Genomic DNA, 22,196 nt, shown 5'->3' with positions numbered 1-22,196 from the left:
CTTCTCTTGTAGTCTTGCTAATCACACACACACACACACACACACACACTTAGGCAGTGCATATCAAAGAGGTATCCAGAGATAGGAGCAATACTTGCAAATGCTACCCCCATAGGAATGCATCCAAATACAGATAAGATTCCTGTTGCTACAGTAAGTCCTTTTTTTTTTTGGTTGGAACCAACTAGAGCAATTCAATCACAGTGGTTGGAGCTAAAATTTTCGTATATGTTTGTTCAGGAGACCTTGGGAGTTTACTAGGTTGTGTTTGATTCAGTTTACACCCCAAGATAAACGCAACTCTGAAAGAAGTAGAGGCTGCTGGAGCCATTGTTGTGAGTGGAGTTGAAATGTTCCTCTGCCAGGAAATGGGCCAATTCAATCTTTTCATTGGACAAAAAGGTGAGCTTAGAATTTGCCTCCAGCTATTTTAAAAGCACATAAATACTCTAGAGTTTAGATTGATACTTGATCATTAGCCAGTATTCCTAGCTTAAGTTATTAGCAATATGTGTTGTGCTGCACCAGGCCAAATAATTTCTAATAATTTTATGATATATGTTCCTATTCAATATTCCATTATGTGAATGAATATCTAACATAATCTTATAACTGTGTTTGCAGCACCAGAAGACTTCGTGCGGGAAATTATTCTTGCGAAGTTCTGATTTAATGAAACAAGAAAAATGTTGTTTCATATATCTTAATCATTGTAAAACTGTTTACTGGTATGAAATAGGACCCTTAATTGAAATCGATTATTTTTATACAAAGCTTCCTTGGTTACATTTCATCTATATTTGCAAATCATTCTTTCTACTTATATAAGAGGTATCGGGAACCGTTTGTGCCCTTCATCCTCTATTTTGTCGCTTTTCTTTCCTAATGTCTAGCTTGGCCCCACTGCCCCCACAAAACCTTCGCCACTGTTTTTCCTTTTTGATTTCTTTAAATGTTATATATACGATATGGAAAACATAAGTGGTGTTATTAATTATTGTCATTAGTTTTTCTTACCAATATTTGTTTTAATTAATTTTGAAACTGCTGCATGTAAAATCAGCTAAAAAGAATCACAATTAAACTACCAAGACGTTTATAACTTGGGAAATGCTAGAATGTCACGAATTAAAATCACAAAACATACACAATTTGGAAAAAGAATCACAATTAGAGTATGACACTATTACTTATCACATGTTATTATATCATTTCATGGTATTTTTTGAGGATCTCACAATGTTAAAAATCGAAAACTGGGTGTAACTGCTAAACCATAAAAAAGAATAATTATCGGGAAATCGGAAACTGGATACAAATGTGTTGAACTAACCTCAAATAATAATGGCTTAATGGGAAATCAGAAATTGGAAGCAAATCCATCGTACTAACCTCAAAAAATAAATAGCTGGAAATTGAAAATTGGATACAAATGCATAATTAACGATAAATAAAAAAAATGGATGCAAATGTATTGAATTAACCTCAAAGAATAATTAACATAAAATCAGAAACTAGATGCAATTGCATTGAACTAACATAAAAAAAAATAATTAACGTACGGAAAATCAGAAATTAGATGCAAATGTATTGAACTAACCTTAAAAAAAAATTAATGAGAAATCAAAAACTGGATGCAAATGCATTGAACTAACCTCAAAAAAGAATAATTAACGGGAAATCAAAAACTAGATGAAAATGTACTAAAATAACATCAAAGAAGAATGATTAACGAGAAGTTGATAACTGGATGGAAATGCATTGAACTAAACTTAAAGAGTAATAACTAATGAGAAATCAGAAACCGGTGTATCAACCCATTCTATGACCACTAAGGTGGCATGTCCACTGACCTGCGGTAGATTCAGAGGATGGGGGCACGAGACACCGGATCAAGACCACAGAATCCTAAAAGGATATAGGCCGTATAGAGACAGGCAACCCAGGGGGTCAGAGGCAAAGATGAGGCAACTTAAGGGAAAAGGAACGGGGGGTACAGAAGCAGGGCCGTGGAACCCTAAGAGGACAAGTGGGCGGAGATGGACCAAAGGATGAGAAAAGGATCAAGGGATGAAAGAGAGGGGGAGGTGATATAAAAAGGAACAGTAGAGTAGAGAAAAGAGAGGAAAAAAAGAAAAGAAAAGGAGTGACTAGTGAGACAGGGACTAAGGAGATCAATAGTGAACTTTGTGGTTAACACATTTGACGCCATCTGTGGGGAGGAAATTAATCCACAATCTGGGAAGAAGGGGAAGTTGCGGAACATGGCTCCAGCTAAGAGGGGCGGAGGTAGAGGAAGAGGTAGAGGAAGACCTAGGAGGACGGAGGCCGTCCAGAATGAAACTGCGAGTGTGGAAAACATAGAGATGGAGGAAGAAGAGGTTGAGGATTCGGTGGCAGAGGCAACTAGGTTGTTTCATGAGGAGGTAGGTAGACTTAGAGAAGAGAATGATGAGTTGAGGAGAGAAAGAGAAGACACTCAGGGGATAGCGGTACCCGCGGGTAGTGAAGTGGAAGTACAAAGTGAGGAACTTCATCAGGAATACGGGGTGAACAATGCAGGAGGCATTACCATGGAAATAGTGCAGACGATGACGAAAGAGATAGAGAGGCTAACCGCGTGGTGGAAAAGGAGAAACAGGGCACAACTAAGAAGGTGGTGGACAGCCTAAATCAGAATCCACTTGCTAACTCTATCTGGAATTCTGAGGTACCTAAGAGATTCACGCAACCGTGGTTCGAGAGGTACGACGGAAAAGGAGATCCGGCGGACCATTTGCATCACTTTAGGCAGCAGATGCCGCTATGGTAGGAGGCAAAGTATGATGGCCTCCGTTGCATGATGTTTCCTGCCAGTCTGAAAGGGGGAGCATTTGACTGGTATTATCGGTTGGCGTCACAGAGTATACAAAAGTTTGAGGAGTTGGGGCAAGCTTTTGTAAAGTACTTCATCCATCAGAAGAAGAGGGTAGTAGATGTAGCGGATCTCTTTAATGTCAAGCAGAAATCCGCCGAGACACTCAAAGATTTCTTGTGCAGATTTAAGGAAGAGACGCGGAGGGTGGAAAATTTGGATGAGCACACCGCGGTCATAGCATTCTAGCATGGACTGAAGCAGGGAACCAGAGTGCATAAATCAATATCAAAGATTGAAGTTACCACCTTGCATGCTTTGTACCTGAAGGTAGAGAGATACATTAGATACGAGGACATTTTGCAGAGAAATAGTAAGGAACACAAGAAACCCGACAAGTCAGTTCACGTCGTGGGAGCAGAGGATAGGAGAGATAGGGAAAGAGTCGCGGCAAGAAATGGGGTAACCCACAGAGAGAGGGGAGACACAGAAAGCGGAAAGAGGCAGATACCAATCCAGAAGAGAATACAGAGAGAGAAAACCCTACCGCGAGATGGATTTAACTCCGCTGAACAAGCCATTGGAGGTGATCCTGCCGTTGATTAAGGGTCAACAGTATTATGAAGCTCCGCGGAACTCACCTAAAGAGTTGGAAAGAAAGCCGTTTTGTGCCTATCATCAGGTCAGAAATCACACTACCAACGAGTGTTATGCTTTGCAATGGCTAGTGGAGAGAATGATTGGGAGGGGATTGTTGAAGGAGTTTGTCAAGGAAGTGCAGCCGGTTGAAAGGGTTCCTATCGCGGCTAGAATCTTGGGCACGATAAATGTTATTTTTAGTGGAGAAACGCTAGGAAGGAATGCCTACAGAGACAAGGTGAGAAGGACAGCCAGTCTGCAGTAGATAAATGAGGTTGTGAGCAGTCCGCGGCCAGTTCCAAGAGCCAGCAAGGGGAATGACAGGATAGAGTTCACCCAAAAGGATCTGGAGTCAGTGGTTGCGCCTCATAAGGACGCGCTGGTGATCACAATAGCGATGGGTAACTACATGGCAAAAAGGGTTATGATAGACTGCGGAAGTTCAGTGGATCTGTTATTTCAAGGCGCGATGGAAGAAATAGGTATCAAAAGGGAGGAGATGAAGCCGCCTCAGACTAACCTATTCAGCTTCAACTGCAGCATGACTGAGCCGTTAGGGGAACTCACTTTGTCGGTGACAGTGGGACCAGTGATGGTCTTCACCTATTTCATGGTAGTGGATACCAACTTGCAATACAATGCAATTCTAGGAAGAAAATGGATCCATGAGATGAAACCTATCCCATCGACTTATTACCAAGTGGTTCGCTTCCCGACAAATAGAAGAACATACGAGTTAAGGGGAGATCAGGTCGCGGCACAAAACATCCACCAGGTGACAGCAAAGGGTTTGGTCCGCGGTTCAGATAAAGATGCGCCAGAAAGGGGTGCCAAGCTAGCATAGCAATTACAGACCGGGGCCAAGGTCGACAAGAAAGAGCTGACCGTCGGGGCCAAGACCATGGATGAGATTGAAGTGGTGAACATAGGGGAGGCAGAGGAGGAGAAGTTTGTCAACATAGGGACTAGTCTGTCTGAGGATTGGAAAGTAAATCTGATTAAGTTGTTAACTAAGAACATTGATGTGTTTGCATGGACGATCGAGGATTTGGCTGGATTGGATCCGGAGTTTGCTTGTCACCGATTACATATGAGAGAAGGGGCCCGTCCAGTCCAGCAAAAGATTAGGGGCATGAGGCCACAGTATGCACAAGGAATACGAGAGGAAGTAAAGAAGCTGAAGGATGTTGGCATCATCTGCGAATGCAAGTTTACTGATTGGCTGTCGAATGTAGTGGCGGTACCCAAAAAGAACGGGAAAGTGAGGGTGTGCGTTGATTTTACGGACGTCAACAATGAATGCCCGAAAGATTGATATCCCATGCCGCGGATAGATGAGTTAGTGGACAAAACCACAGAATTCAAGATCTTCTCCTTCATGGACACATCAATGGGTTATAATCAGGTGATGATGTATGGTCCTAACCAGGAAAAGACCGCGTTCATAGTAGAGGGGGGGGGGGATGTATTGTTATACCAGGATGCCATTTGGGCTAAAGAATGCTGGGGCCATGTTTCAAAGATTGGGGGAGAAGATGTTTGAAAGCAAAATCAGGAAGGGAATGGAAATCTATATAGATGACATGGTGAAGAAAAGTATGACTGGGGAGGAGCATTTGGCGGGGCTAAGTGAAACGTTCTTTATACTGCAAAGACATAAGCTAATGTTGAATCCAGAGAAGTGTATGTTCGGTGTGACTTCGGGGAAGTTCTTGGGGTATATTGTCACCTACCGCGGAATAGAAGCCAACCTGGATCAGATAAGGGCACTATTGGAAATGCCGTCTTTGTAGAATGTAAAGGAGGTTCAGAGATTGGCAGGTAGGGTCACAGCTCTCAATAGATTCATATCTAAGTTCTCAGACAAGTGCCGGCCTCTGTATCTACTCCTAAGGAGGACGACCGACTTTCAGTGGACTGCGGCATGTGAACAGGCTTTCCAGGAGTTAAAAGAATATTTGGGGAAGGCCCCTATTCTATCGTGCCTGGGGCAGGGGGAGAAGTTGTATTTATATCTAGGGGTGCTTGAGTGGGCAATCAGTTCAGTGTTGATAAGGATAGTGGACAGCGCAGAGAGGCCGGTGTACTTCCAGAGCAAGACGATGTTAGACGCAGAGACAAGATATAGTAGAATTGAAAAGTTTGCCTTGGCTTTGATCTTTTCGGCGCTAAAGTTGAAACCCTATTTTAATGCTCATTCGGTAGTAGTGGTGACCAACTTGCCACTCAAGTAGGTGCTGAAGGTAGATAAATCAGGGAGAATATTGAAATGGGCTGTGTTGCTTAGTTCTTATGACATTGAGTACCAGACCAGGACCGCGGAGAAGGCCTAGGCAATGGCAGAATTTCTGGCCGAAGACCCCACCTGGGGGTAGGAGATGGTCATGGAATAGGAAGGAGAACAAAACCATGACCCTCTGGACCCTTGGGACATGCAGAATGGATGGAGAGTCTTCGTAGACGGGTCCACTACAGATACGGGGAATGGAATTGGGGTGGTGTTGGTCACCACCGAGAATACTCGCCTAGAGTTATCAATGAAGCTGGGCTTCGCTGCTTCGAATAATGAGTTTGAATATGAGGCGGTGATAGCAGGTTTGGACTTGGCCAGGGATCTGGGTGTGCGAGAGCTGATAATATATTTTGATTCGAACTTGGTGGTATGTCAGGTCAATGGAGGGTTCACGGCTCTATGTCCTAGGATGGCGAAGTATCTGGAGGTACTGCGGCGAAAGGCAGGCAACTTTGAGAAAATCAGTTTTGCTCATCTGGGCTGGGGAGAGAACAGACACGCTGACGCCTTAGCATACGTGGCCGTGATACTCCTTGGGACCGAAGGCAGATCTATTGAGGTCAGGGTGCTGAGCAAACCAAGTACCGCAGATTAATAGGGGGTGTGGCTAACTGCTGGGCAAGAGCCTAGATGGATGGAACCCATCAAGAGTTACCTGTCAGGGATAGAAATTGAGGACATGCAAGAAAGGAGGAGGATGGAACAGATATCACAAAGATACGCTTTGCTGAATGGGGAGTTGTACTGGCGAAATGTCAGTAGACCACTCTTGAAATGCCTAGGTCCGCAGAAGGTACAAGAGGTATTGAGTGAAGTTCAGGAAGGGGACTGCGGAAGCCATTCAGTAGGGAGGACAACGACACACTAGCTGCTATCACATGGGTACTTTTGGCCCACAAGAAGAGAGATGCGACTTATTATGCCAAAAGGTGTAGAAAATGTCAGAGCTTTGCACCGCTGATAAACACACCTGCAGAACAGCTGCACAAGGTCTTTAGCCCATGGCCATTTGCTATGTGGGCGCTGGATGTCGTCGGGCCCTTGCCAATGGCAAGCGGCAAAAGGAGGTTCATGCTGGTCGCGACAAATTATTTTACAAAATGGGGTGAGGCCGTCACTCAACAGCAGGTAAAGGAGGAACAGGTGCAGAAGTTCTTGTGGGAGAATATTATATACAGGTTCTGGATACCCCACACTATCATCGCAGACAACGGTACCCAGTTTATAGGAGGGAAGGTGAGAACTTTCCTCCAAGCTTACAGGGTGAAGTAAGGTTTTTCGGCCCCTTACAACCCAGAGGGGAATGGGCAGGCAGAGTCCTCTAACAAAACCATCATGGATAATCTGAAGAAGAAGCTGGAGGAGCGCAAGGGGTGTTGGGCAGATGAGCTACATCATGTACTGTGGGTGTACCGCACGACGCCGCGAACATCTACCGGGGAATCACCGTTCGCGATGGCTTATGGAGTGGAGGTTGTGATCCCGGTGGAAATGTTGGTATCAACAACTAGGACCAAAGCTGTGGAGGCAGGGATTAATGAGAAAATCTTGGCCGGGGAGTTGAACTAACCTTACCGAGGAAAGGAGAGACACCGCGCGCATTAGACTGGAAGGGTACCACAGGAGGTTGCAGAGATAGTATAACAAGCGCGTGAAGCCGTGAAAATTCAGAGTTGGCGACCATGTTCTTCGGAGGGTAACTCCAACAAGCAAGGAGGAGAGAGATGGGAAGTTGGGTCCCAACTGGGAAGGACCATATATCGTGGTGGAGGCAAGAACATCCGGGACCTACAGGTTGCAGACACCCCAGGGAGAGAACATCAAGCGGCCGTGGAACATCCGGATGTTGAAGGAATTCCATGAGTAACTTTGTTATTAGTTTGATTTCAGTTAAAGGAAAGTTTATTGGCTTCATTATATCAGACCGTTGAGCCTTGTAATGACATTTTGAATAGCTGATATATCAATGAAAGCAATAGCAAACTTCCTCCATTTGATATGTGTGTGTTCGTTTGTATATGTATTAGGCCAAATGCAGTGGACGACGGGGTCCAAATTCAATTTTAACTGGGGGGCAAGCTGAGTGGCCCGGGCATACTCAGCGGCCCCCAACATCACCATAATCAACTTGGGGCAAGTTGAGTGGCCCAGGCATACTCAGCGGCTCCCAACATCTCCATAGTCAACTTAGGGCAAGCTGAGTGGCCTGGGCATACTCAGCGGCCCCCAACATCACCATAATCAACTTGGGGGCAAACTGAGTGGCCCCGACATACTCAGCGACTCCCAACATCTCCATAATCAACTTGGGGGTAAGCTGAGTGGCCCAGGCATACTCAGCGGCACCCAACATCGCCATAGTCAGCTTGGGGGCAAGCTGAGTGGCCCGGGCATACTCAGCGGCTCCCAACATCTCCATAGTCAACTTAGGGCAAGTTGAGTGGCCTGGGCATACTCAGCGGCCCCCAACAACGCCATAATCAATTTGGGGGCAAGCTGAGTGGCCCGGGCATACTTAGCGGCTCCCAACATCTCCATAGTCAACTTGGGGGCAAGCTGAGTGGCCCGGGCATACTCAGTGGCACCCATCATTTCCATAGTCAGCTTGGGGGCAAGCTGAGTGGCCCGGGCATACTCAGCTGCTCCCAACATTGGCATAGTCAACTTGGGGGCAAGATGAGGGCCCCAGGCATACTCAGTGGCTCCCAACATCTCCATAGTCAACTTGGGGGAATGCTGAGTGGCCCGACATACTCAGCGACCCCCAACATCGCCATAGCTAAATTGGAAGCAAGCTGAGTGGCCCGGGCATGCTTAGCGGCTGCCAACGTCTCCATAGTCAACTTGGGGGCAAACGGGGCTGCCCCTAATATCTCCGTGGCAGCGGAGGGGATGAGCCCTTCACGAACGAGGATGAACATGTATGTCAGGCAATGGCCAGGACAATATGAAGAGATAAGGAAGTAAGGGAAGATGGTAACCCGCTAAACCAAAATGGGTACATCAATTACAAAGCACATCCACCAACAGAATGTTTGGCAAGAAATAAGTTTCACTACGGTCTGTTGGGATTACCCAGAAATCCAGACTCTAGAGCGATAACAAAAAAAATTGATACTTCAAAATCCTAATTCAACCTATGCAACAAGATAGGTTAACAGGCGAGGCCAAATCCAAGCAATATTCATTTCGGGTCGGCCGAGGCATCCACTGACAGCCCATCCTTCTCCATTGCTTCGGTGATTTCATCAACATTAATGGGGGGAGCGGACACACCGTGCTAGACCGTGGCATCCGTTTCAAGAGCAAGGGATGGGGCTGTGGATTCAAGAAGGGCAGATGCAGGAGGCTGAGCAGGGAGGAGACGTCCGGCTGCAGTGAGGGCTTCTAGTTGTTGCTTTAGCTCTCGGGCTATCTTCTTGAAGGACAAGGCCTTGAAGTGTTCAGCTGCATCATTCATCGACTGTTCCAACTCAGCCGTGGCGGCGGCCCTATCTGCCTCCCTCTGACTCTCCAGCTGCGAGGCGACCCCAGTGACATAGTTCTTGTGAGCTTGTTTTGCGCGCTGGAGGTCCCTGTGATGATTGGGTGCCGTGTTGCGGGCATCATCTCTTTCCTTCTCCAGTTGAGCGTACTTCGCCTTCCACCCCGAGGGTCCATGGATCTCAACCTTCACAAATTCAAGCGCATCCAAGGTATTGGTGAGGCCGCGGATAACATAACCCACATCAAGGCTCAGCTAGAGATGAAAACAAAGGTAGAAAAAAGTAAGCAGCAATGAAGAAAAGAAAGAGGGGGGAGCGTACCCTTTCCTATCCGGTGTAGATCGCGGCCCGGTGGGAGGCGAAGGAGCCGGAGTCCCCATAAGTCTGATCCCTGGGGAGATGGGAACTAAAGAATAAAGATGCGACTAAGCCCAGATTGTCCAGCGCGGAGTCGCGAGTGGTGACATCCCGGTCCCTAGCCTTGAATTGTGGGTGCAAGATTTCTACTGGCCCCGCGGGTAGGGGACCAATGTGAACCGCCGCTTTGGCAGGGTGACGTGATGGGGCAACAGGCTGCGGTGATGTCGATCGAGAGGCAGTGGCAGTGATAGAGGCGGTGGTCTTGGCCTTCTTGGCTAGAGGACCCTTGGCCGCTACGTTGTTAGGCTCCTCACCATCTAAATCACTCTCCCAAAGCTTAAGTTTGGAAACGTCCATATTAGCGGATGTGCCTACAGGGGGATCAAAGTCGTCTTCCTAGTCAGCGATGGAAGAATAAGACCTGGGGACTATGTCAGGGATGGTTGATGATGAGCCAACGGGGGGCTTGTGAGCCTGGGAGGCGGCGGCCTTCCGTGCGAGAGCTTGACTATGGGAGATCTTTGTGGTATACCCGGAAGACCGATGGACCGGGCGCTTCACTTTCCTTTTTTTGGGGGGAGAAGGTTTTGGTTTCCTTTCCTTGGGCGGTGGAAGTAGGTATAACGGACCGTGGTACTTGCCAATGTCTTTGAGCAGAGGGTCCAAGAGGAGCGGGCTACCTTTGTCAGGGTCAATACCGAGGATGTCACACTGACTGTCTCCTAGGCTGCGGAGACTGTTGAAGATAGCAGAGGTTATACCAGCATATAGTTGAGAGCGCGAATCCGGTGTCCAACCTGAGACACAGAAGAGTAGACGTGTCAAGTTAGGGGTCATCAAAAAGGCAAACAGAGCAACTAACTACACTCACCGCGGTCGAGAAAATAGGAATGTCTCAAGGATAGTTTGGGGGGTAAATCCGCTGAAAGGAAGTTCCTAGACACACACGGATCACGAAGAACTTCTTCTGTGGGCGCACACAGAATGACTGATACCATATGCTTCCAAATTTGGTGCTTTTCTTTAAGAAGTAGTGGGTCGTGATGTTGTGCAGGCCAATTCTCGGAGTATTAGTTTTATTGTAATAATTGGTGCCGTACATGATTAGCTAGAAGTTGCCGATGCTTTGGCACAACGGGATGTTGAAGTGGTTGTAGACCTCAACGTCTAGTAGGGATAGGGGAAGCAGAGTCCAACAGCTATTTGCTCCATAGTAGCTACTAAACACCCCGGCCGCGGTGGGACAAGATGAGGGAAATGGGTTACACCTGGCACATGTTCTAAGATCACATCTCCGGGGATACCATAAGCGGCTTGGATGGCAGCCAGGTTAGGCCTACGATAATGAGAGGGTGGGGAAGGAAGCACAGAGGGTCTCCCCGAGGTAGAGGGGGCGGCAGATGAATTAGTTGGCCCAGGGGAAGAGGATCCTGATGGGTCTGCGGTAGGGCCAGAGGAGTCAGATTTGGTAGAAGAGCTGGCAGGTCTGGGGGACGAGGACCCAGATCTGGTAGTGGAGAAGCCACCAGAAGGGGAACCAGACATAGTAAATACCAGAATTCAAAGAAAAAAGGAGTTTAGATTGGTGTAGAGCACTCAAGGGGAATGGAAGTGAATAGAAGGTGAAGAAGTAAATACGCTCAACATATATAAACGAAAGATAAAAGGGAATAACGAACCTGATTGAGGATGAGCAAGGGCCATACAGTGACCCACTGTTGAATAAGAGCGAGAGGTAGGAAAGGCTTCACTGGGGAGAAGGAGAGGGAGGTTGCGCTTGCGAGGGAGGCTAAAAAGGGGAGAGGGGATATTGAAACTGGAGAGAAAAAAGTTTGAATGAAAAAGACGAAATGAATAGGTGAAGAGTTTTATTTTGGGCGGGATTCGAAGAGACAGGGGCAATCATGTAAAATGGGGACAGGCTGGCAGAAGAAAGGACCATCCAAAGGAAGACACGTATCCTCACGGAAACCAAAGAGGCAGGGAAAGGAAAGCACGCGTAAAGGATGGGACAGGTGCCTAAAGACACATGGTGATGAACTAGAAGTCATGGCAGAGAGCTGCACGTGGATGTCATAGGGATTGGGCATCAGAATAGACGGTAACATCTCGAGTGTGATTGATCTGCGGTCATCTAATCGGTGAGTCTCGGCCCGTGGACCCATAATTATCCGAGGGCCGAGAGGGGGCATCTGTAGCAGCCCATTCTGTGACCACTAAGGTGGCATGTCCACTGACCTATGGTAGACTCAGAGGATGGGGGCGCGAGACACTGAATCAAGACCGCGGAATCCTAAAAGGATATAGGCCGTATAGAGACAGGTGACCCAGGGGGTCAGAGTCAAAGATGAGACAACTTAAGGGAAAAGGAACGGGGGGTACAAAAGCAGGGCTGCGGAACCCTAAGAGGACAAGTGGGCGGAGATCGACCAGAGGATTAGAAAAGGATCAAGGGATGAAAGAGAGGGAGGTGATATAAAAAGGAACATTAGAGTAGAGAAAAGGGAGGAAAATAAGAAAAGAAAAGGAGTGACTAGTGAGAGAGGGACTAGGGAGATCAATAGTGAACTTTGTGGTTAACACAACCGGATACAAATGCATTGAACTAACCTTAAAGAATAATTAACTGAAAGTCAGAAACTAGATGGAAATACATTGAACTATCTAACCTCAAAGAATAATTAACGGGAAATTGAAAATTGGATTTGCAAATGCATTGAACCAACCTCAAAAAATAATTAACGAGAAATCAAAAACTGGATTTGCAAATGCATTGAACCAAACTTAAAAAATACTTAACGGGAAATAAAAAACTGGATGCAAATACATTGAACTAACCTTAAAAAATAATTAACATGAAATTGAAAACTGGATGGAAATGCATTGAATTAGCCTCAAAACATAGTTGTATTGGGAATGTCTCGACAAGTATAGTTTTATAGTTAAAATTTAGTTTATCATATCTATTTTCGTATGATTGAGAATGACTTGCTATTCAAGTAGCTTCAATATGATCTTTGCCTCATTGGGCATTCTTACAGAACTTTAATCAACCTTTTCTTATTAAACAACTATTAAACAACAAAAAGAAGTCGAAATGTTTTATCAAGGGTGATATATATATATATATTTTATTGAGAGTTGGGTTTTAACGTTGCAAGAAATTTAGATGAGTGATTAATATAATATTAATATTTTATAACTTTGCATGCATAGTTAAAAATATTTTTCAAAATAATTTAATATAATGGCACCCATTCGTAGGACGGGTTCGAAAACTAGTTGAGACATAATAAGAGAATGCTTAAATTCATTTTGACAATTTTGTTATAATCTATAGGCTCTGTCCAATATGGCTGCCCATCGTGAGGTATAATATTCATGCAGATAATTGGTTACTTTTCCTAATGTAATTTTATATCTTGATGAGGAGGTTATGTTTCCTAATGTAACTTTATCCTCATCTATATAAAAGGTAAACCTCCTCTCATCATCTGAACACTTATAATAAGAACTCCTCTTTTACTCTCCCCTATTGAATTTCACTCATTTGCATTATTATTGAGTCGCGACAAATTTAACAATTACTGTTCTAGCTTAGTTTTGATTGTGATTAAGAAACGAGATTTGATATATATGTTAAAATAAAGGGGAAAAATTGCTTTACTTCACTTCTGAATGGTCGAACCCATATAAACTACTCTATTTTTTCTATCTAACAAAATCACGGTTTTCAGAAACTGGTTTTTTTAATCGATTCGGGTCAGACCGGTTCCAGTTCAAATTACTGGTTCAATTAAAACCCAATCGGGTCTTTGCTAAGTAAAGTCTTAAATAAAATTATATATTTAAATTAAATAATGAAAGTATTTAATGTTTAGGTAGAGCCAACTCGGCGGGGTCGAGTAAAAACCACCTAGTTAAACCGATTTTTAAATCGAGTTATGATTGATTGAACCACCGAGTTTGCCGGTTTATAACATGAATCAGACGGTTCAAACTGGTGTTAAAACCGGTTCTATGTTGAACCAATGCATCATTTAAATATTAACCCAAGGAGTTTTGATTTCGGTTCAAACTTGAACCGACCGAGTCGTAATAAAACCATAAACAAAATTGATATGTATTGGCTGCGGGCCCCATCCTATGGCTCTAATTCTTTTTTGTTGTTGAGTCTGGTTCCTCTATAACCGGGTACAGAGATTGATCTCTGTACCACACACACACACATCTCGTAGGGCATACACAGGTATCGAGGCACACACACACATCTCGGATTTGGATCAACGACGAGATAACACGGTTACAGAGATGATCTCCGAGATCTCGAGTCCTTTGTTGTTTATGGCATGTATCCAAGTTAAAGTTGCTGGATTTGGTTTATTTAATTCAACAACTAGCAAAGTTGGTAAAACCTTTAGGTGATGATACCAGAGGTCTGGGGCTCGAATCCCGCCAGCATCAAAGAGTTACTGATCTCATTTAAAACAGGCTTAAAAAAAAAAAAAAAAAGTCAATAATGACTGTTGGGCTTATAAACATTAGATTTGCCCAATTGATACCCATACTATTATGAAATTCCAATTCTCAACAAGACTAGTGGGCTTATGGACAATGGGCTAGCCTAGATTGTATTTTTTTTTTTTTTTTTTAGCATAAAAAATAGGGAATACGGCTTGGTGTTGTTCTCTGTGAATGTAGCGCCAAAAGCGCGACGAGCTAATTAGTGTTGTATGGCATGTCCACATACTAGTTTATAATAAATAAACAAAGAAAAGATGCATATCCTAATACAAGAGTTGGATAGCATGGTAGTCTGCCCTAGATCCAAATGATGTCATGTGTAACTAGTGTGTTAAATACACCAATCCTCCTTTCAAAAGGATTATACGACATATTAATCAGCTTGAAATTACCTTAATAAATATCCAAATCGGGTGTGAACTGGATGCTTGTAGATGGCCACCATAAATCTCCATGGATGAACTCAGATAATGTAAAGTTAGTAGCCTGCCTTGAGTCACTAAGGCAATGATAGCCTGGCCACTTGACCCTACTAGTAATTCTATACCCTGGACCGTGATTCTGAAACACGACTCTATATAATAAAGGGAATCCGAAAAAGTAAGAAGTACTGAAGTAGTATAATTCCATGGAAGCCATTCCTCGAGTCTTATAGCATCATTTAAGTAAGACTGCATGCATGACAACAGTTCTTGTCACAAAAATCACCAATTTTTACAGAAAAACGTAAAAATGTCTCTGAACTGATTGGTTACTGATTTATAAAAGGAATAAATAGTAAAAACATTAAATTTTTATATATAAGTACTTTCAATTTTTATATTCAAAATTACAATATATTTGTAGGATATCATAAGGAATAACAAGATTTTATTTGCAAATGTTGAATTTGATATATGTTAAAAGTAACTATAACCAAGGAATGAAAATATAACGTGTCTTGAAAACCGTGGACTATGCATCTGTAGAAAGCAAAATAGTCTTAATCACATTGTAGTGCCACTACATACCATTTTATCTTTAGTGGAAGCTAAATGGTTTTGTTTTTTTAATTTTGGTAACTGAAGCTTGATTTAAGGTGGGCTTAATCATTAAATGTTTAGTGCATGGAAGATCACGGGTTGTCAAAATTAAAGGTGGGATTTGCAATCTTTGAAGATTAAATGTATAGTGGAAGATCATGGCTAAAAGGAATTATGAGAGTGTCAAAGGGGTTTCAAAACGGTCTGTGTTGCACGTGTCCCCATTAAACGCAAACCACAACGCAATTCCGACCACCCTTTGTCTTTTCCTTTGTGACTTATTGTATAGGTACAGACGAAGCATGGGATTACAATGGGGCGATTGCGATGGATGCATATAATGCAGTAAAGATAAATGTTCACTACATTATTTAATGCTTTGAAATTTAACACATGAAACCATAATTTTATATGATGAACATAGTAGTGCCATTATGACATAATTAACCTTTGGGACGATATCATAACATACAATACACATTCACTCATTGTCATAAACTTCATTAATAATAAAGTTAATGTTTTAAGAGATAACTAACTGTGCAAGTCAAATTAGATATGTATGTTACCTTTGGGTATCCAATTCATATTCTACTTCTTATTAATAATACACATCAATTATCCGATGCCAATTTCTTAAACTTTGTAACAACTAATATTTGGGTTAACTATCAAACTTCAGTTGTGTGATTCTCGCTTTCCGGAAGGTAATAACATTGAATTAGTATTAGACTCTCATCTTTTAGAGGTTTTGGAAATTGATTGATGATGTACTGTGAATGGTAGGCATTTAAATAGCTTGGTGATATGTTGTGCTAAATTGAAGTATACTTGTATTGAACATTTGTGGGGCGTGGATGATGAGTTGAAGATAATATTTTTAATTCCTATTTTGGAGGGATGTCAAAGTGTTGTTAATTATTGGTGTTTTGGTGACTTGAACTGTCTTGTCTTGTATATATATATATATATATATATATATATATATATATATATTTTATATATATATAAAATATATATATAGCGTAACATACTTATTTTAAAGTTAAAACATCATCTCATCTAGAAAATGAATTCAACTCTAATGTTTTTGTGGGTATTCCCTACATACCATAAAGATCATCTCCACAAAATTTGAGCTCATTTGGAAACCTCTAACCTAGCTAAAAATTGTTGTCATCTTTAAAAAAAATTCTAACAGTCCAGAAAATAGTATTTTTGCAATCATCTTTTGCCTAAGTTAGAGATTTCCAAATGAGTCGAAAATTTGTAGAGATGATTCTGATGGTGAGTAGATGATATCCACAAAAAATTAGGTTCGAATTCATTTTATAGGTGAGGTTTTACTTACGTACTTATTTTAACTTAAAATAAGTATGTATTTCTAAGATCCGGCTTGTATATATATATATACACGTGTGTGAGCTTCCGAACATTCAACATAATTACTTGTTTGGTTTGTCCTCTTAACGAGTAGAAAACCATGCTCTTTCTGGAATATTCAAAACCATTACGGCGTGCCTCAAATTGCCGTACGTTGATTTCAATCCTCGTAAGTGATACACATTCAAATATATGTTTTTATCCTCTTATAATGTTTCAATTTAGTCAAATTATATGATTAATAATGTGAAAAATTTATGTTCTTATTGCTTTTTTAGGTTGCAAGCCCATTTTGGATGAAATATCTCAAAAGATGAATTCTAATGCCAAAAGGAGCTTATTTAGCATATCTTATGGGAGCACAAACTTATTGGAAAAGAAGCCAAAAAGTCAACTATCAAAATCAAAGTCAACATTCAAGACTTAATGACTCAAGCCTAAATCTTAAGACTCAAGGACTCGAGCCTAAATCTCAAGACCAAAGGACTTTATTCAGAAAAGACTAAAGGACTTGACCATAACTCATTCCAAAGATTCAAGTTATTGAATTGGGCTTGTCTCGAAAAGGCCAAATCAATCTCTGGATCTTATCTAAACTTGGCTAAGAAGAAAGCAAAAGAAGACAAATTAAAGATGAGTTGTCACAAGAGTAGTGGAGGGTAATCATGTAAAGTTCTCCAAAAAGGAAAAAGATGGAGATCGAGAATGAAATATCTTGGAGTAGAGTTTTTAGGGTTATAATAGGAGTAGAAGTTTTCCTTTCATTTGTTTTTCCACCATTGTTATTTCTTTTCAAACTTTAAGCTTTCTTAATACAGGTTCATATTTTCTTCTTATTTCCTTCTTTATCATTTGCTTCTTTCAATCAAACTTTATCTAATCAAGTTTTCCTCATTTCAAAGTAGTAGTAGTAAAAGAACAAAACCAAAAAATGAACCCACTCCCCTTTTCCTCCATAAAAAATCCTTCCTTCAATCATTAGAACCTTTTTCCATTGGCGAACCTCAACTACTTACACTTGAACAAACATTAGTAAGTAATTTATAAATTATCTTGTATTTTATTGTTACACATTTTCAATTTTTATTTGTAGTTTTTACGTGTTGTATCACTTGCATAGTGAGGAATACCTTTGAAATTAGTTTATTCACTTGTTTTAAAGCCACCCCAATCTTCATCCAATCATTATCAGGTGAAGGTTGTTTATATTTTTATCTGATCTAATTTTTGGGGTGATAATTGGAGAATTGAGTTGTGATCTAATTTTTGGGTATTCAACATTTCTTATATTTTGGTGGACAATCTAAGATGAGGAGGATTTTGGTTACCAGCGGAGTTGGGTTTATTGGATCTCACCTAGTCATTTACGTAATAAAAAAAAATTGTAATTGTAATGTCATTGGTATTAATGCTGCATGATAATCATTATTTCCCAAATATTTCGAGCACTTTGGTGGCTGGCAATACTCGTTATAGTTATAAAAAAACCATGACGTTAGGTGATATTAACTATTATTATCAAACGTGCAGTGGAATTTAACATTATATCATGAATACTTTAACACATGACAAACATTTAAATATAATGTTGTTCGATCTGAAAATAACAATTCAAGAAAGGTTTTAAAAAAATTGTATGTTATGGTAGAAAATATAATTATAATGTGGGATTGTTAGATCTTAAGTCCATAATCATGCTCGACCGAAATGGCCAAGAGCAAAAGCAAAACCACTATAGTCCAGAAACATTAAATATTTTTTACTGAATATAAGATCACGTATTAAATCAGCTTCTTTACGTATAAACATTATAATATCAAGCATAAACTTAAATGTTGAAGAAAAAATAGTTTTATTCAATGTTACAGGACATTAAAAACTTTAATGTTAACATACCCATTTAGTTATAGCATATATCATAGCAATTACAGCAATATATAAATTAACATTGCATGTTCATTAATTACAGATCATGCAACACGTGTAGTTATATTCAGTAGTTCCTATGGTTTGATACCACATGTTAGCACTATTTTAATAGTGCATTAAGGATCAAAATCACAAGTTATCTCATAAGTATATTGAACATGAATAATGAATCAATAAGATGATTTACCTTGATCTTTTAGGATGGATATGATAAAGCGGTAATAGAAAAGTACCAATAATCACTTGAACGATCTTCTTAAAGTATTCGTTTATCTTCCTTAATCATTACTTAACTTTAAGCGTGTTTTAAAAATCAATGTTTAGAATAATGGGTTTCCAAGTGTAGATAATGGTAGGAGAGAGGACAAGTTTATTGTGAGGGAGTAATATTCACATCCAATGAATATCACACATGTGTCCAACATATACAGAACTACCAACCAACCTCATGTCCTTGTCCTCAGGGCTAGCTTCATAGTGACTCAACTCAGGCGAGAAACCTATTCAACTTGTGTCCACAACAATGTCACCACCAACCGATCTTACGTACTCGTCCTGCAAGCTCACTTCTAAGTGACTCGAGTCGAGTAAACGATCTCACCCAGAAGCGACCTCCATAGCGCTTAATCGTCTATTCCATAATGGCTCGTAACGTATGTCTTTACTATAGCCATCAAGACCGAGACTTCAGGCACGCTTCATAATAAATGTCCTTAACTCACCATCATGGCTCGCAAGTGACCTAAAGATCTGGATCTGACCTGACACAGGAAAGCAAGAGGGGCGGGCACCTTACCTATATAAAGAGGATGAGGAGCTATGTCTGACCTGATTCAAGTCTCCCCCCAACAGAGAGAACTTGATACGTTAGCAGTTTGTCCATACGAACTCGGTTAATTCAATCCCTCAAACATCTTTCTCCCCAAAGATTGCCTACATCAGTAAGGTTAACGAAATATAACCTTTACATTGGCGCCGTTTGTGGCTCGATTTCTTGAGTTCACAAACCTTCAAGAAAAAAAAACCTTCAACCAAAATCTCAAGCCCATGAAGGATGGAAAGCCTCCAGGACCAAATAAAGAATATGGTCACCTAGATGGGAGCCATGAATGACAGCATCAACATCTTGTGATAGGAAAACACTGCGTTAAAAGATCAGATCGCTTCGCATAACCCTAATGGTGCCATTGCTGAAGACGGCATCAACGAGGTCAATCAACAGATCAATAACCTCTCCTAGAGGATTGATCAAAGTACTGTCATGAAGGACGCCACTTAGATTGCCCAGAAGATGTTGAAGACGTGTCGAGCATCCTTATTCACATTGGAGGTACTTAGTAAACCCTCCCCACATGATTTCATCCAACCGCTCTTTGCGATGTACGATGGCAGTATGTGTCTCGATCAACACGAAGCTTGCTACATCCAAAGCCTAGCACTCTATAGTGCGCAAGAGTTCGACTACTTGCAATGCCGCTTGTTTCCTGCAAGCCTGAAAGAAGGAGCTCTCGACTGGTTCTACTCACTGGAACTGAACTCCATCGATAGCTTCGAGAAGCTAACCAATCAGTTCACTAACCATTATGTTCACAATAGAAGTAAGAAAACCGACGTCGACTCACTCTTCATGCTGTCTCAGAAGGAAGCAGACGAGTCAATTTGCTCCTTCTTAGGACGATTTAAGACAGACTTGCTGTTTATAGAAAGCGACCTCTAAGAGTCCTTCGCAACCTTGGCATTCACCAAGGCAATCCAGAAAAACACCTGGCTATACAGGTCGCTCATTAAGGAGCGTCCTGAAAAATTGGAAAACTTGTACACTCGCGTGTACAAGTATATAAAGCTACAAGAAGCTTTAGACCACGAAGGCGAACAAGAGGAAGTCGTAACAATTTCAGATGCTGCCCATCCTAAAAAAAGCGACCCAGACTATAAGAAAAGAAGTCTGGAACTAGGACGCACACGAAACGCGAGTTCGCTGTGTTGACAAGATCTCCAAGCTACATATTAGAGAAAATAAAAATAGCGGTCTATTATCGACCTGAGGTAAAACGGACAAAAGACACACCAGGAAAGCCGTACTGTGCTTTCCAAAAAGTCAAGTGCCCTGAGACCAACGAATGTCGCAAGCTCAAGCACTACCTCCAAGACCTCATTAAGGCAGGCCATATCAAGCACTATACTGATATAGCCGATGGCGACCTGCGCCACAAGCTTATGGCTCACAGAGAGCGAAGCCAAACTCCACCACGCAACCACAACCGAGATCGCTCCTGCGCTTGAGGACGCTCAATGGACCGATCTCGTCATGATCGTCACCATCACTCATCTGATAGAGATAACAACAGAACGATCAACATGATGACCTTCTAGGACTACTCTATCATGTCCACAAGGGAGAAAAGGAGATGGGTAGGTGCCCTACAAGAAGTCTACCAGTTCTCCTCACAAGTGGCTCTTGCCCCACACACCACTGGCCGCAACTCAGGAGACATCACCTTCACTAAGGATAATCTCAACAACGTGTGCCTCCCGCATAACGATGCTCTAGTTGTCCACGTCAAAATTAGTGACTAGACCGTAAAGTGCATCCTGATCGACCTAGGCAACTCATGCGATATTTTGTTCTACCAGACTATCAAGGAGATGAACTTGCTCAAGTCGGTTATGATTGATCCAATTGCCCCCTATATGGCTTCAATAGATCTCGAGCTGACCGAATTGGAGACATAATTCTACCTGTCTCAGTCGGGTCACGCGAAGATAAAGTCAGCATCAACACGTGCTTCAGCGTTCTGGATGTTAACTTGTCTTATACTGCTATTTTCGGATGTCGTTGGATCCACAAGATGCAAGCAGTGCCATCAAACACTCCATCAGGTTTTACGCTTCCCTGGCCCAAGAGGTATGATGGAGCTCAGAAGCAACCAGCTCGACGCCCATAATTTCAACCAAATTCTCTCAGTCAACAAGCCCGCTAGGGCTTCACTTAAAAACAAGGGAGAGATCACCAAAACCAAGCTGGCAAAAAACTTCATCTCTAAGGTCAAGACCTTGACCAAGACCCCCCGGAGCAAACTGACAAAGGAGAACACTGGGGGCTTGGTAAAAAACGTCCCTCCAGAAGCCCAGACCCTAGAGGTCACCCCACCCCTTCAGGTCAAGGAAACACCGCAAGAGACAAAGCCCCCAGAGGTTGCTCAACCTACTGAGGCGGCTGCTCAGACTGAGCTGAAGGAAAAGATCAACCCAGGAACTGAGGATGACCCCAAGTTCGTTTATGTAGGAGCTAACCTTGATCCTACTCTCAAGGCACAACTTGTAAGCTTTTTATCATTAAATAAAGATATTTTTTCTTGGTCGTACATCGATGTGCCTGGAATTAATCCCAATGTTTTATGCCATAAGTTAAATGTTAACCCAAATGCTAAACCAGTTCGCCAACGACCTTGAAAGTTATCCCTTAGATTTCAAAAGCAATCAATGAAGAGGTCAAAAATCTCAAAAAAGTTGGCTTCATTAGGAAGGTGAATTACCCTGAATGGGTCGCTAACATAGTAGCAATCCCAAAAAAGAATGGCACAATTCGCTTTTGTCTGGACTTTACTAACCTAAATCAGGAAACTTTTAAGGATAGTTTCCCCTTACCAAGAATCGACCAACTTGTGGACTAGACCTATGGCCACGACCTCTTGTCATTCATGGAT

General features: G+C 42.1%; 1 protein-coding gene across 1 annotated transcript; it reads left to right on the top strand.

Annotated features, from left to right (window-relative positions):
* Window positions 1–3,890: 3,890 nt before the first annotated feature.
* On the top strand, window positions 3,891–4,337 carry LOC147510553 (uncharacterized). The gene has a single exon (XM_086598176.1). The coding sequence runs from the start codon at window positions 3,891–3,893 to the stop codon at window positions 4,335–4,337; it is 447 nt and encodes a 148-aa protein (XP_086454302.1).
* Window positions 4,338–22,196: the final 17,859 nt, after the last annotated feature.

The sequence above is a fragment of the Coptis chinensis genome, chromosome 3 (assembly GCF_015680905.1).
Source record: "Coptis chinensis isolate HL-2020 chromosome 3, ASM1568090v1, whole genome shotgun sequence".
Lineage (NCBI taxonomy): Eukaryota > Viridiplantae > Streptophyta > Magnoliopsida > Ranunculales > Ranunculaceae > Coptis > Coptis chinensis.
Note: the sequence above shows the minus strand (reverse complement) of the source record. Positions and strands in the feature narration are given on the sequence as shown.